This window comes from Parus major, chromosome 17, assembly GCF_001522545.3.
Source record: "Parus major isolate Abel chromosome 17, Parus_major1.1, whole genome shotgun sequence".
NCBI classification, from domain to species: Eukaryota; Metazoa; Chordata; class Aves; order Passeriformes; family Paridae; genus Parus; species Parus major.
Window position 1 is genome coordinate 5,425,541 of NC_031785.1, and position 16,463 is coordinate 5,442,003.

General features: G+C 46.9%; 1 protein-coding gene across 5 annotated transcripts; it reads left to right on the forward strand.

The window, feature by feature from the left end:
- Positions 1-58: 58 nt before the first annotated feature.
- On the forward strand, positions 59-16,085 carry CRAT (carnitine O-acetyltransferase). 5 transcript variants are annotated; one of them, XM_015644759.3, is made up of 15 exons: positions 59-216; positions 2,319-2,421; positions 3,515-3,778; positions 4,253-4,371; positions 6,435-6,488; positions 7,388-7,553; positions 8,100-8,274; positions 8,715-8,893; positions 9,889-9,989; positions 10,172-10,291; positions 10,787-10,909; positions 11,041-11,176; positions 11,631-11,693; positions 12,204-12,341; positions 12,892-16,085. In XM_015644759.3, the coding sequence occupies exons 1-15, from the start codon at positions 74-76 to the stop codon at positions 13,105-13,107; spliced, it is 2,100 nt and encodes a 699-aa protein (XP_015500245.3). In that variant the 5' UTR covers positions 59-73; the 3' UTR covers positions 13,108-16,085. The 5 variants fall into 5 exon arrangements, with proteins under 5 accessions (XP_015500245.3, XP_015500244.1, XP_033374346.1 ...); XM_033518455.1 differs by having other exon boundaries at positions 131-216; positions 2,330-2,894; XM_015644755.3 differs by having other exon boundaries at positions 137-216; positions 2,330-2,421.
- The last annotated feature ends 378 nt before the right edge of the window (positions 16,086-16,463 follow it).

Here is a 16,463-nt window from a genome sequence, read left to right on the forward strand (position 1 = left end):
AACGTGGCTCCAACAGCGGTCGCGGAGCTCCCTTCGCTCAAAAAAAAAAAAACTCACTCTGCCCTTCTCAAAGATGGCACCGCGGGATTCGCCCCACTCCAAGATGGCGGCAGGGCGGCCCCGCCCCGGGGCGGTGGAGCGGCGGCCGGGGTGTCCTTGCGGCGGGCCCGGGGCCCGGGACGCGGGGCCATGCTTGCCTTGGTGGCCAGGGCTGCGGTAAGAGCGACACCGGGAGGGGTGGTTCCGCCAGGACCGGCCAGGGACGGGGCGCGAGGTGGCGGCCGGGCGGGTCCCTGCACCGGGCAGGGTACAGGATGGGCGAGCGGCGAGCCCGGGTCCGTGCGGGGCCTTTCGCCGGGGCAGGGCAGACGGTGGCTCCCGGCGGGCCCTGGAGCACAAGCCCGGGTCCCTGGCCAGGGCCGTGAGGGCGGGTGGGTTCGGGTGGGCTCAGTGTCACCACCCCCGGGAGCGGGGCAGGGACCCTGCCGAGGTCAGGACCCCAGGCCCGCTGGTTTTTTCCCGTGCCTGGCGGTAGCTCGCCCGGGAAAGCTGTCCGGGATGGAGATGACAGTCCCACAATTGTCAAGGTTGGAAGGGATGGATCTCTGGCTATCATCCTGTCCAACCCCCCTGCCAACGCAGGGTCACCTGGAGCAGGTGACACAGGAACCCGTCCAGGTGGGTCTGCAATGTCTCCAGAGAGGGAGACTTCATCCATGGGCACTAGGGCACAGTGTTCTGCCATCCTCAATGTAAAAAAGTTATTTCTCATGTTGAGGGAAGACTCCTTATGTTTTAGTTTATGGCCATTGCTCCCTCTCCTGTCACTGCAGCACTGAAGTGAGTCTGGCACCACCCCCTTGACGCCCACCTTGATGATATTTATATGGATTGTTGAGACTCCCTGTCAGCCTCCTCTTCTTCAGATTAAACAGGATGAACTCACACAGCCTCTCACTCTCTTCATATGAGAGATACTCGAGTCCCTTAATTATCTTTATGTCCTCCTCTGGACCCTCTCCAGCAGTGCCTTATCTTTCTTGTACTGAGATGTCCAGTTGGGGCTGGATAGCAGGAAGGTGGCTGCTGGCCAGGGAGGGGCCAGGGAAGCCCGGGGACATGGCATCCGTCGCTCCCAACGTGCCCATGCTGCTGCACCTGCAGCAGAGCTGTCAGACCCCTGCCAGGCTTTGGAGCTGCTCATTGCAGTTCCTTTCAGGTCCTGAGAGGAGGAGACAGAACAGCAGCTAGTGTGGTTCCACTCACAGTTACTGAAGGACCAGGCAGGGCCAGTTGTCTCTGGGCTTAAGGGGCACTCCACATTCTGATTTAAAAATAAAAGACAAACCTCTGACATCCTGACACTCAATGCTGTGGCTGTGCTAAGCATCAGCTATGAAATTCCTTCTGCCTCCCAGCAGGTGGATTTCCTTTCCCACCAGCTTTGCAGGCTCTGGAAAAGGTTCTTTTCTGTGTTGGAACGTGGCTTGGCAGCAATACCAGCCCACAGGCTGGCCCTGTCTGCACACCCTGCTCCACTGGTGTTCATTTTCCTGCTGCTTGTGGGGAGGGTTGGGCTATTCCCTCTGCTGCCAGCTGCCTCCTCAGCTATGATCACTGTTCCTCCTCCCATCAAATCCTTGAGTTTAACCCCAAACCAAACAAGAAGGAAAGAAAAAAGAGGGAAGATTAACAAATGCATTCCACATTTTAACATACAGTAGCTCCCATGGGTTTGTTTTGGTATTTTCATTATTATCCCATGGAAAATCTGCAGCTGTTTGTTTGAAATCATCATACTCTATTCAAGCTATGCAGACTCTGCTTATCTGCCCCTCAATTTATTAGAGAGACATGAAGGAAGGGCTGATATTCCTTGTGACTGCATGGCACTCTCATTGCCCTGCTGTGAAGATACTTTTTGGTTTTTTTAAGAGTTGACAACCCAGAATTCCCCAAAGTCTCAGCCTGCAATAATGACCACACATCCATGAGGAGAGAGGGCAGTTAAGGTACTGCCCATGGTGCCACCTCCAGGACATAAACTGGGGTCTCTCCTGCCACAGTAGTTTCATGGGCCAGGCAAAGGCTGAAAGAACAACATCCCCACTTCTGTCCTAGCTGGAGCCCAGAGCTTGGTCAGAGAGAGGCTCTAGCCAGGTATTGATCAGCTGCCCAGAGGGGCACCTTCAGGGCCGTTGTCGCAACCCAATGTTTTGATAATTCCTGTCCCGGCCGCGGCTGTGCCAGCTCTTGAGCCCTCTGATCGGAGCAGTCATGTGGCAGTTGGCTAATGAGGTGACGCCCTGCATGGGCAGCACATTGTCAGGTGGAAGAGGAGACCCAGACAGGCCGAGGGAGAGGTTTACGGTCTTTTCTGTCCTACCAGCCATGGATAGGAAGCAGAAGCAAGCAAAGAAGGTACAGTATGTCCAAGCTGCTGTGATCAACACCTTTCTTTTCCTCCCAGTCCCACTCTTCTTTTATGCTTTAGTAATTCCTCCTCATGTTGTTTTTCTCATTCCTTCTCCAAATCACAATCTCACAGCTCTTTCCAGGTCCCAGAAAGACCCAACTGCCCAAAGACAGTGCAATTTCTGGGGACCTTTCTCACCTTGCAGATTCAGCTTTTTCTGTGCTTAACTGCTGGGAGGGGGTGTGGGGACAGTTGTTTTCTCACTGCTTTGGAAGGCTGTACTGAGTCTTTGCATCCTCAGTACACTGACAATGCAAAGTTCAGAGTCCTGCAGGAGTGTCTGATTCAGTAGATCCTTGGGAGAGGGAAGTGCAGAGGGAACTGAAACCTTGAGAGTACTATTGAAACATCTTCAAGCTGAAGAATGTCCAACCCTGTTCATCCAAAAGGATGTTGTTATTCTTTTTGGGGAAAACTGGTGAGTTGATTTCCTGGTGAGCACTTGGGTTTGCTCTATTTCTTCAGCCAGGGAAGTGGTTGGTGCTTTCTAAGGCTTTTGCTCCCACATGACTCAACTGGATCACAGCAGCCTTTTGTCATCGCCTGCAGTTTTCTGAATAGACAGAAAAGAGGCATTTTAATCCTGCCCAAAACTTAGCTGGATTCTGCCTTCTCAAAGCCAAAAGTGTGGTTTGGTTTGGCACAAGGGTTCTGCTTTTTAGCCTTATGCTTTTGTAAGAAATAATGAAAGTTTCTGATAGTATATGATAATGTTTTTCCCACTTACTATGGGATGGGAGGGTTTGACTGTCCATCACATGGAGTCTTTCAGCTGGAAGGTGTCCAGAGAGTGGGGAGATGTGTCATTATCCCAGCAGCATTTTCTCTGAGGAACTGAGAATAGGTATCTTGGGAGATGGAGTTTCTCTTTCCCAGCTTTCCTGGATGTCCTGCACCCTCTACAGCACACAGCCATGCTCTCCTCCCAGGCTGGGACACCCTTGTGCCCACAGAGGAGCTTGGATGGAGACTCCTAGATCCAGGTCCTTTGCTACCTTGGGGGGAGTTTTGTCTCGACATTTGCTCTGTGCTTTGCAGGCCAGGCCCAGTGGCCTGCTGAAGCAGACAGCTCTAAACAAGATCCCGGGCAGATTCCAGCTGCACCAGGAGGCACTGCCCCACCTGCCTGTGCCACCACTCCAGCAGACACTGGATCGGTACCTGCTGGCCCTGCAGCCCATCATCAGCCCCGAGGAGCTGAGCCACACGCAGGAGCTGGTGGCTGAGTTCCGCAAGCCGGGAGGCGTCGGGGAGAGGCTGCAGAAAGGCCTGGAGAGAAGAGCCAAGAAAACAGAGAACTGGGTAGGTCAGGGCTCCGGCCCCAGCTCTGGTTAGGGAGGGTTGAGGGCTGATCTGCTTCTCTACCTTGTCCTGGCTGCATCCACTGGCACCTGTCTTTTAATTGCATCACCTTCCTGATCAGTTTGCTGCTGATCTCCCCAGGCTGTGCAAACTCCTCACGAGGACTTGGGTGAGCAGAGATATTACGGCAGAACAGGGAGTCACCAGCCCTGCCTGTGGCTGCTGAAGGCTTGAACCTGTCAGCATCACACAGCTGCTCCAAGAAGCTGAAGGAAACCCTCTGCTCAAGCCCTGCACCAAAAGCCCCCCATGTCTTGCTCAAATCCTCCTTTCCCCTTCTATCTGCATAGTACAAACCCCAAACACTTGGTTTGCAAAGTGTGGGGCAGAACTGGTGGCAGGATGCTGAGACTCATCAGCCAGGATTGGGTTGGACAGCAGCAGCTCCCTGCATGTTTTCTTTCTCCATCCCAGCTCTCAGACTGGTGGCTGAAGACAGCTTACCTGGAATATCGCCTGCCAGTTGTGGTTCACTCCAGCCCAGGTGTGGTTTTACCAAAGCAGGATTTTCTGGATCGACAAGGTCAACTCAGGTGAGTTCTTTTCTACTTTCCCTTAGGTTATAGGTGGGATGAGCTTTCTGTGCTCAACAGGGATGAGGGTATTAAGGCAGATTGGGAGTGAGTAATTACAGTGTGGTCGCCAGGACTGAGCTGTCTGTGCTGCAAGGGCAAGGCTTCCAGGCTGTAAGGAAACTCCTGGTTGCACCAGACTAAATATTTAATCAGGGGAGAAAACCAAAGAGTCTAGTGGTTCAGGTATTAAACAAGGACTGAGAAACTATGTTTACATCTTTGCTCAAGCACAGACCTTCACTGCAAAATGGTCCCATCACTGGTTTGAGACATTGTGAGGATGTATTGGAGGCACTGTGATTGTGTGTGCAGTTAAAGGAGGCATAAAAAATAACCCAGGCACATAAAGATTGCCCAGAAATGCCTCTGGAGTTTGCTAGTTTAGAGGGATGGAGGAGCCTGACAGGGACTGTCCCCTATTGTGATTCACAGTTTGGGAAACTTCACAGTAATCAGCTTTTCCTGGCACTCAGACCCTGCCATGCCCTCTCTTTCTCATGGACTCCCTTTAATTTTTAACCACCACATAGGAGTGTATTGAATCCATCTGCAAGACTTTAGCACTAACCTTTACACAGTTACCTTTGCCACAGTTACCAGTCAGCACTGCCCTGGCAGATCAAAAAGTACCAGCCAGGGGATCAGTGAGGCTGGGAAAAAATCCTCCCTCCCATTCCCCGATAGACCTGAGCAAAGGATTAGCCTTACAACAGTGCAAGAGTACACAGATGTCTTAATCTCTCTGTCATATTACTCACTCTTAAGTTTTCCAAATAATCTGGAGAACTGCAAGTGCCCAATTAGTGGAATTCAGTAGCTGCATAAGAAGGTGGGCTCCTGTGTAAAACACAGTCTAAATGTGTGTTTGGATAGTTTGTGGCTGCACAAAGAAGTTTGACAGTGCAGCTTGAAACTAAAGCTTCCAAAAGCAGAAGGCAAATTTGGAAAGTGGTGGGTTTTTACTCCTTAACCTGGCAAAACTGCTGGCTGAAAACAAGTCAATCAACCTCTCCCATCTCCTCTAGCCCAAACTCCACTTCCAGGCTGTTCATTCTCTGGAAAGGAACACAGACTCTCTCCTCTGTTTCCCTCATGTTTTGCAATAATGCTGAGAATTTTTCATTGAAAACTGACATTTGCAGAATGTCTCATTTCACAGAATCCTTAGGTTCTTGGAGTTGTGTCCTTTGATCTTTCCTAGGGATGGGCAGGCTGAGCCAATCTAAAGGATACTGCCTGCAAATGCCAAATGCTGGCACCACCTCACTCAGCCAACACAACCTCCTGTCCCAGTGACCTTCTGCCTCCTTCCTACAGGGACAGGTGGGAGCTCCCATGTCAGAGAAGGCCAGTCTATCACTTCCAGCTAAGCAGCTTGATGTGGCTTGTCACAGCCCTGCTGGGAGCTGGCATTGGCAGTGTTTACGTTGATCCTGGTAAACACAACACCTCAGAGTCCACATGCAGCACATCTGCCTTTGTTTCCAAACCCTCGATGCCAGAGGAAGGTTCTCTGGAGTTGTGTTAGCAGCAGGATGTTCACTGGGGTAGCAACTCAGCACTGGTGTCTTGGATGCAGGGAGAAATAGCTGCATCTTGGCTTGACACTCCAGCGTGGCCCCTGGCCAGGGAAGGACAGAAATCCCCTTGGTGCTGTTTTAATGCTGAGAATCAGAGCTCAGATGTGATCAAATTGTAACACATCAGTAGCAAACATTGCTGTTAGAGGGTCATTAATGCATGACTGAATCCTGCTTTCTTGAAAGCTGTCCAGAGTTCCATGGCTGTACAGTAAGGCACATAAAAAAAGAAAGTGCCACATGGTAGGACTATCTGGCAATCTCAAATCACAGCCTAGAGTGGCTGTATCAATGAACCAGAGATGGGCACAACAGGGGCTTGGCAGAAAGGCTGAGCTTTCTGAGGAGCAGAGAACAGTTCTGCTAATCCTTCTCAGCTCATCCCTCAGCCCCAGACAGCCTGTGCTTGATCTCAGCTTGTTACATTTGGTATTTTTACAGGTTTGCTGCCAAGCTGATCGAGGGTATCCTGGATTTCAAGACCATGATTGACAAGTGAGTTACTGACCCTCCTGAGAGCTCACACCTTTCTTAATGTCACAGAGAGGCTGAGCCTTGTCCATAAATCTCCCTTCCATGTAGAAAGGTGAGAGATGACAGTACATATTTGAAAAGAGATGCTGTAATCCCCAGCACTGCTCACTGCCACAGTCCCCCCCAGTGGAAAAAAGCCAACTTACTCTTCTGTCTTCACATTCTTTGTTTACCTTAATGCATTCATTGGCATGGGAACATGCTTGGAGGGATAGAGCACGACTGAGTCCCATGGAGCTTTGCACTTCTGTTTGCTCACAGGACAAGCTACAGCTCAGGCAGTAGGAATTTGAGTCTCTAATTTTGGGTTCCTGGTGTTTCTCATCTCCCAGCTAGATGGGACAAACTCTAGAGAAATTTGTTCCTCCCTTACCCTTTTTCTTTTGGTCACCAGCAAATCTCTGCTGGACATGCCTCATTTAAGGTCCAAAAACATGTTTACCAACACAACCAGTCAAAGTTCAGGGTAGCTGGAATATGACTGCAGAAGGGAGTGATTGAACCCCTGCCTAATTCATGAATTGTATCAGCATATCAGACGCTCATCACTCAGAACTACAGCCATGGAGTAGGTCCAGAGATCTGATCTTCTGCTGTCACAGTAAAAGGATAGTGCTTTTTCCCTTTCCCAAATGAAAGGCCAGAAAACAGACATTTTTTAATAGCCTGTACTAAGAAAGTTGATAGGAATGGGGAAGGACAGCCCCTTTTTGTGCTACAAACACCTTTAGGTTTTGCGTGAGTGCGTGCATGCGTGCGTGCAGCTGCAGGGCTAAGCCTGTGACCTGTGTGGGGAGCACAGGCCTGCTCCCACTGATCTGTTTTCTCTCTCCATTCTCCTTACCTTGCTGTGTCTCCAGTGAGACCCTTCCAGTGGAGTACATGGGCGGGAAGCCCCTCTGTATGAACCAGTACTACCAGATCCTCTCGTCCTGCCGCATTCCTGGGCCCAAGCGGGACTCCATTGTCAACTATGCCAAAGGCAAAAAGCAGTCCAGACACATCACAGTTGTTCACAACTTCCAGGTAGGGAAACTGCTGGGCTTTCAAGGTTTGTTGAGGTGCAGGTGTCCCCTTTGCTAGCTGTTATCCAGAGGAAAGGAAATAACAGAAAGTCTCTGCCCACAAGGTTTGCCTCACTAGGGATTTGTTCCTGCTCCCTTTATCTCCTCTGGCCAGTGGCAGAATTGCTAGAGACAGAAAAATACTGTCTTCCTCTGTTTCTTGTCCCTGCAATTCCTGTCTCTCAAAGCCCAGGGACCATGTCTGCAGCTGAAAACTGAAAGTGGAAATTGGATAACAAACCCTCCCACTGCAGCTTAGTCTCAGAAACAGGAATTCCTCATTGGTCCTTGTTACCATGGCTTCATAAAACTAGGACTGTATTTATGCCCTGCAGGAGAAGCTGGACTTGGTTCTCTCAATTTTGAGCATCCTTCAAAGGTCTTGCAAGCTGAGTTCTTCAGCCAGGTCTTACCTTCTCAAAGTAGCTGTTCCCAGTGTCAGGCACTGGACAATAATTATCTTCTCTCACATTCTGTCTCTGTCCTTGTCCACCCTTCTTACCTTTAGTTTTTTGAGCTGGATGTTTACAACAGTGATGGATCACCCCTTACTGCAGATCAGCTCTTCATTCAGCTGGAGAAGATTTGGAACACCTCCCTCCAAACAAATAAAGAACCTATTGGGATCCTCACCACCAACCACCGAAACAGCTGGGCAAAAGCCTACAACAACCTCCTGAAAGGTCTGTAAAGCCCCTAACAAACAAGTGCTAACAAACACTACAGATCCTTGAATAACAAACCTCCCCACTGTGCTCTGCCTAGTTCTTTCTTTTGTAAGCTTGTTTTGGACAGTAACATGAGCTTTCCACCTTAAAGAAGCAATCATTGCAATCTATTGTAAGTTTTGGGTTGCAAGATACAGATTCAAAGTGTGAAGTTTAGTGAAATCCTAGAGTTTGTTTCCTTGCAAATGGGTGGGATGTAAGGAAAGTGAAAAAAAGAGGGTGAATCCAGCATGTTCACCCCTACAACAACTCAGCTGGTTGCAATTTTAATAGCTGTGTACACCCCCACTGAAGTACAGTGGGAACCCAACACTGCATCCTTCAAACCACACTCTCAAGTTTCTCTCCTTCCAATGACACAACCCCCTCTTAATCCCAGTTCATTTCTCTCCCAGACAAGACCAACAAGGAATCAGTGCGTGTGATTGAAAAGAGCATCTGCACCGTGTGCCTGGATGCCCCCATGCCCCGGGTGTCCGAGGACATCTACAAGAGCCGTGTGGCCGCGCAGATGCTGCACGGCGGCGGCAGCCGCTTGAACAGCGGCAACCGATGGTTTGACAAAACCCTGCAGGTAAGAACTGATGCTCTAAAGGTGCTGAAGAGGTGGCTCTGGAGATGTTTCCTGAGACTACAAAGTCAAAGAAATTCCAGGAACCTTTTGAAGGAAAAGTCCTCGTGTCAAGACAGTGAAAAAACAAGGGAGACAGGAGTGGTGGCTGATGGTGTGAGATCTTGTGGTTCCCCCTGCAGTCACCAGTGTTCAATGCTGCCTCAGGGACTTTGTTTCTTTTCTGCCTCTGTCTGCCTCTGCCCACGTTTATTCAGTGCAGCAGGTCTTTGTGTTCCTTATAAATCAATTTTCTGCCTGCGGTGAACAATGCCTCATCTGCTCGGAGGCAGCCCAAACGATGGGAGGCCCGTTCCTTGGATCTCCTCCAGGCTTGTCACTTTTCCTGGTTCTGCCAGAAGCTGCCCATTGGCATTTTGTTCTGTTTTCTGAAACATGCACTGCCATCCCACAGCATCCCTCTGATCTCTTCTCCATTCAGTCTTAAGATCCTTCATCAGCAGCTGGTGTTGGAGCTTTTCCTTCATTAGTTGGTATATCCTGGCTTGCAGGTTGTAGCAATGGTGCTTTAGAGGACTCTTCTCATACCTGCTGAACTCTTCAGTGCTTTCAGCTGTTTTGTTCCTATTTGAAACTCTTCACCAAGGGGATAAAATTTAGATGCTCCAGCTGATTGAAAAGAGTAAGCCAGCATGTGGCAATGTTATTTCTGTACTGTGGGTGCATCTCGGTAATTCAAACCACTGAACCTCTCTGTATGGCCAAAGCACTGAGCACACCAATATTTCAGGCACACCCTTATCCAGGGAATTTGCAGACCTCTAACAGTGCTCTCAGATCTCCTGCACCTGCTGAAAGGCTTCCACTGCTGTCCTGCTAATGGAGACGTCTCAGTGTGCAAGGACAGGCTCTGATACAGACAGGGAGACACTGGGTATCTTCTGCCTCACACACTGCCTGTCTGTCTTCAACACTGTCCTCTCGTGCTTCTCTCCCAGTTCATCATTGCTGAAGATGGCTCCTGTGGTCTGGTTTATGAGCATGCTCCCTCTGAAGGCCCCCCCATCGTTGCTCTGCTAGATCACATTGTGGAGTTCACGTGAGTCCTGCCCCTGCTTTTCCTCAGTGTTGGGAGATCCCTTATTGGCACTGTGAGGGGTCTGTCCAACTGTGACACAAGGTGTTAGGGAGTATCTCCTGTGCATTTCTATCCAGGCTCTGGCATTCCTAGCTGAGCCTCATGCCAAAGGTCTGGTCAAACAGAACCATTTCTCTGTGCAGGAAGAAACCCGAGGTGGGCAAATCGCCCACGGTTCCTCTGCCAATGCCCAAAAAGCTGCGGTTTAACATCACCCCAGAAATCAAGAATGACATAGAGAAGGCAAAGCAAAACCTCAACATGTGAGTATGAAGCAGTGGAGAAGTGGGTGGGTGACTGAGGGAGTAATTCATGTCCTCCTTTGGAACCTGTCAGTGGTTTAAATGAGGCTTTCCCCACTGCAGCCAGGGAGTTTTCCCAGTGACTTGTGGGCTCAACAGCATTGAGCTGAGCTGAAAAGCACTGCCAGGAATAAGGTCAGAGGTGCTGGAAAGGGGTTATTACTGATTCATCCCATATGCTAAGAAAGAGCAAGGCCTTACTGGATTCAGCTAAAAATACTGAAACATAAACACACACACGACCATCTAACCTGGTGAAGATTTTCAGCAGCTGCCAAAAATTCTTACCTCTGTGGTGCTGCCCAAAGAGATCTATGTGTTCTGGAGGTCTCTGTCCCTGCATAGGTCAGATCCAGATGGCCTGTTCCCTCTGAGCCTTGTGAAAGCAAATCCATTCCTCTGCATTACAAGAGCGAGCAACAAACAAAGGAACAGTTCCTCTTTCTTTCCTTGTAGAATGGTTGAAGATCTGGATATCAAAGTCACAGTCTTTCATCAATTTGGGAAAGGTTTCCCCAAGTCAGAGAAGATAAGCCCTGATGCTTTTATCCAGCTGGCCTTGCAGCTGGCATACTACAGGTAAGACCATCCACAGGTCATTCCTCAACCTCCTCACTGACAGACTTAAACACATGAGCTTGATAAAGGTGGTACAGAAAAGGCTCTCCCAGAGCAGACTCACTTGTGTGGCTCTCTCCTCCCTGCCTCAGGATGTATGGCCACTCCTGTGCCACGTATGAGAGCGCATCACTGAGGATGTTCCGCCTGGGCCGCACCGACACCATCCGCTCCACGTCTGTGGACTCCCTCAAGTTTGTGCAATCCATGGACAGCCCTGACAAATCGGTGAGGATCTCAAAGAAGTGGAGTAAGAGGAATCCAGAAAAGAGAAAAGCTGCTTATTTGGCTAACCCTGTGTCATCTGGCTTCAGCTAAGGAGGGCTGTACCCCATTTTGAGCTAAACCATAGCTTGCAGTATCTTTACACATCAGGGGTTTGATTTGACTTTTCTATTATATGTACTGAAAGTCTAGGAAACATCATGTGGACATTTCTGAGCCCATCAAAAAGTCCTTTGTAAGTGTGTTTAGCTACTCAAACTAAGTTCTGCAACTGGTGGATGAACTCTATTCAGAATGAAGTAATGCTGCCAAACAAAATTATGTAAAAATTAAATCTAGTAAATATAAATGAGTTTCATATAGACACACAAAGCAGAAATGTCCTCTATCCTAGAGAACAGCCAAAATGAGGTTCTCTGTTCTGCAGAAAAACTTAAACAGATGTGTGTGTTCTCAGGACCAGGAGAAAGCAGACCTGCTGAGGAAAGCCACGCAAGCCCACAGAGAATACACAGACATGGTGAGTGTCTTCTGTGCAGACAGGCTAGGGGGTTTACCCAGCAAATGAGAGTTCTGGGGAAAGACAAGACCTGAACACCTTTTGCTCCTGACACAGCAGGGTGGCCATTAGTGTTGCAAAGGTCTGACTCTGATCCGACAGTGCTCTGTGGTCACCAACTGAATCCTCTCTAGCTGGTGTCTTAAGTGTCCCTTGTGACTAGCCTAAAGGAGAGAATTAAATATTACAATAGCTTCATTTCTTACCATCATTGTTGCTGATAAACACCAAAGTTGCACAAGGAGCCCTTAAACCAGAGGGAGTCCATGGGCAGGTACTGTAAGGTTGATTCCACTGGTATGTTTAATTTCACAGTCCTTACAAACAAAACTATTGGTCTTAAAGGCAAGATGTAGCTTCCTTCAAACCTTAGAGACTTTTTAGAAGTGTTCTTTTCTTTAACCCAAAGAAATAGTTTTGCTCACTTGCTGCTGGCCTGGCTTTAATCTGTCCATCCTTGCTTTGCTCCAGGCCATACGGGGCAACGCGATTGACCGGCACCTCCTGGGACTGAAGCTCCAGGCAATCGAGGACCTGGTGAGCATGCCAGAGCTCTTCATGGACACAGCCTATGCTGTTGCAATGCACTTCAATCTCTCAACCAGCCAGGTACAACTCATCTGAGCCAGAAGTACTCTCTATTCCTTTTCATGTTTCCTTCTCCATGTTTCTCTTCAGTTCTTTTATGTTAGCACCTCACCTACATTGGGTCAGAAATTTCTAAGCTGGCTGCCAATATCATAAAGCTCCAGATCTGATCTTAAAACTGCCACAGTCCTTCACAGACATGTAAAACACTAACATAACCAAAGCCAGGATCACAAAGAGTGTTTGGTGTCTAAATCCAAGTGAGATCAGTGAAGTCAGCAGGCAGAACAGCTTTGAGTTAAGTGCTGTGCTCTGATTCTTACTGAATAGTTCTACTTGTGACCTACTACAGCCTAACCCTGAGGGGAAGCACTCCTGTGCAAATGCAGAGGAAAACACATTGCTGCTAAATGGTAGAATCCAGCATATATGGTGGGAGGTGAGGTTGACCAAAGACCCTTCTAGAGCAGTTTAATGGGATGGGTTTCCTCTGTTTCACAGAGCTGTTTGCATTTGATGGTTTTATTTTTCTCTGAATGGTCAGAAGGTTTTAATCACATTGTCTCCACAGGTCCCAGCCAAGACAGATTGTGTGATGTGTTTTGGTCCCGTGGTTCCAGATGGCTATGGAGTCTGTTACAACCCTATGGAGGAACACATCAACTTTGCAATTTCAGCCTTCAATAGCTGTGCTGACACAAATGCAGCCCGCATGGCACATTATCTTGAGAAAGCACTCCTAGACATGAGGATCTTGCTCCAGGCTGCTCCCAAATCCAAACTCTAAGAGGGAAACCCCCCAGTTAAATGGGCTATCCCTGATGCACTGAAGCTCCCAGTTCCTCACAAAATGATTCAGAGAACAGCTTGCCCTGGAACCTAAAAAGATATCTACCATTTGTTTTCAGCAAGATGTTACAGAACAGTCACCCACAGATATTAGACTGTAGTGAGAGGAAACACTGTCTCAAAACAAAGCAGGATTGACAGGGCCTCTCCCATCAATGCAAAGTGCACCTTCCTGTCCTCAAAGAGGACTCAAATGTGATTTTTTGAAAATTACTGTAAGGGAACACAGAAAGCACAGTCCTTACCAGTATTTAAATCCATTTGGTGAGGAAGGTAGTTCTTGTCCAGGAAAAGCAAGGGAATATTTATTGTATGACAGAACTACTGTAAGACCAAGTCTTTTTCCTGGTTTCGTCTTCTGAAGAGCATCTTCTAATCTTGACTGAAGATTTTTCCACTGCTCCAGCAAAACTTCATCATTCAACTTCAGCAAGGGAGAAGGAAGTTAAGCCAGAGCAGATCCAGTCTCTTGAGAGTACACTGCAGCACTTATCCCAGGCACTGCAACCAGTACAGGCTTAACAGGAATGTTCCCTTGTCCCTGTTCAGGATGCTGGGATCTCCTTCCTCTTACACAGATCCTCTTAACAATAGAGCATGACTTGATACAAACTAAGGTGATTTTTACTGTTTGAGGTTATTTTTTGTTGTTGTTCTTGCTCTGGGCTTTTTGTTAAACTTCCTGCCATGATCCTACCATTGATCTTGAGCTCAGCTGAAAGCTTTTTCCCTATAAAGCTTCTACAAAACTCTCATCATGTAAGTTTTGCCAGCTTTGGCTTTATGTACCTTCCCATCTGCAGAGATGAGAAGGGATGTCCTATGCATTTAGCAGGACATTGTACCTTTGTTTGGAGCCGAGGAAAAGAAAAAGATTCTGACTCTGTTTACTAACAAGCCACGTGCCTGATGTCATTCAGGACACACATTAACCCAACGTGGTTTCACCTTGCTTTCAGAAACAGCTTTTTTTGTACACAATGTTATGCCTGAGCTGTGGACAAATATGGATGTTTCTGACCAGGAACTCCAGAACATACTTCCATTCCTGGCCCACAGAGTTGAAATCTGTTAAAGGCCAAAGGAAAAACAGCTGCAGAAACGCTTCTTTCACATCACTTTGCTGTAAGAAGGCAGAAAATCTTCTGGAAGGTAGAAACAGGAAGAAAGTAGGGCACACATGAACTCTGTAGGTTTTTCCTGCACTGTGGCAGACACTGTTCCTGCAGTAACATCACAGAACCTTTTCTGCCACTCTGGGGAGTTATTTCTTACTGAAATATTACTCCAATTTGTGCCAGCTTTATTCTGTGAGAGAATGATCTCATATGATATTGTTTTTATGTTCAGTTGACAAACTTGAGACAGTAAAAGATTATATGTAACATTAACATACAGTGATAGCATAGGAACTACTTCCAACCAATCTGTCAGAACCCAAGCTCCTGACTACACTTTTATTTAGTAAAATTGTATGGTAATAAACAATTTAGTGCTATTTCTTCAGTATTTAAATTGGACACCCTTCAAGATGTGTCTGCTGGGACATCACCATAAACAAGAAGCATTAGAAGTGTGATGGCCTGTTTTGTTAACTGGGAAATAATTGCAAGGGACATGATCAAAGTGCCTTTATGAACATATATGATGAAATTTGCACTAAAGCTTTTTAAAGTAAAAGAAGAAAAAATAATTCTAATTTGCTTCTCAAAAGATACAAGCCAATGCTTTGGCATTTTTTTTCCTGAAAGGATGTTATTCCAAAGCTTCTATCTTATACCTAATAACAAACCTTAAAAGAGGAAAATTTAATTGAAACTCACCTGCACAGCCAGTGATTGTATTGAACTTGATTGAACTGCCACTTTCACATCATCTACATGGATTTAGTTGATGTTTTAGAAGAAACCTGAATGGAGTGAGACAACCTAAAAACTACAAACCTGCAAGCAGAAACCCCTGCTCTGGTGACTCCTCTGTATCAATTAGACTGAAAACTGCAAGAGGATACTCAGTATTATCAAACTATAAGTGACTGTGTAAATACTACAGACAAGAACAAAACTTACTGGAATAACATCTGGATTTATGGAGCCTTTTACACGGAAAAAAATATTCCTTTTTCCAAAGTAATCCTCCCCCCATGCTGAATCAGCCTCTGTTGCCAGGGGATGAATTATTTTTCCACGTCTGCAATGCCTTCAAGCACAAGTAGTGCCACTGAAGTATTTGAGACTGTCCCTTTTCCACTTCTGTCTCAAAGGGGAATGCTCTCAAAGCAAAGTGCCTATTAAAGATTAAGCATAAGCATGTGCTGCTGAAGACTGTACCTCAGAAGATGGGATTGAGCTATTCTGGATCTAAATCTGGACATGCCACTAGCTTCAGCAGAGTACAGCTGCAGGGAGCAGACAGAAAGAGATACAAGATTCATAAACCACCTAAGGCATCCTTACTGATACACAGAGCTGAAATTCAGATGAATGAGGCTGATTTTTAAAGTGCTTGAAAGGACACTAAAATCATTACAAGGTTTTTCCTTTAAAAAGTCTTTTCTTATGTGACAGGTTCTGAAATGTGATGTCCTCCTGGTTCATATCTTCTAGATTTTTTCAGTGTTGACTTACTGAATACTATTCTCCCTGTTTCTGATTGTTTTACCAAGAGATGTCCATTGTCTTAAAGGCACATTAAGTAGAAGAAACTAAAGCTCCAGAAAAATGACCAATTTGGAACAAATTATTTCAGAAATTCATAGACTGAAATATTAATTCTTGGGGTATGAGTGCAATTTTTGACACAGCCTGGTAGTGTTGCATGTTTTGCTGGTTAGCTGTGTTAAATACTGTTGGGATCCATATTGTGCAAAGTTTGGAAACGTTCGTTGAATAAACTGGGACACAATAAACAGATAAATGCTACAAAAAGGCTTAAATCTCCTTAAACACTGTGGAAGTTACATAACTGCCCTTAATGGGACAATGTTTGTGTGGGGATAGCAAGAACAGTGAACCACAGCATTCTGTCACCTTCCTTTTATTGTCATATCTCCATCCAGCCCCCTTGAGTAGAGGGGAGGAAGACAAAGCATCTGCTTGCAAAGCCACATATTCCAAAGAAAATATTCAGTTTCAGAAAACTAGTGGCAGGAGACTTCATACAAGTGTAGGATAATAAGGCAGAGCTCATTTTTTTTTCCTGCACAGCACCATTTAGTTAAGAAAATCCATGGAATCACTAAGGAATTTCTACTGTATATCAAGTATTGCAAAGATTTCTGAAAAGGTACAGCAA

What these genes read in the sequence shown, in the direction of transcription:
- CRAT (XM_015644759.3), top strand. Translation starts at nt 74, where the DNA reads ATGGCACCGCGGGATTCGCCCCACTCCAAGATGGCGGCAGGGCGGCCC. An exon ending in CTACAACAACCTCCTGAAAG is followed by an intron (nt 8,275 to 8,714) that starts GTCTGTAAAGCC and finishes TTTCTCTCCCAG; the next exon opens with ACAAGACCAACAAGGAATCA. An exon ending in TTGCAGCTGGCATACTACAG is followed by an intron (nt 10,910 to 11,040) that starts GTAAGACCATCC and finishes TCCCTGCCTCAG; the next exon opens with GATGTATGGCCACTCCTGTG.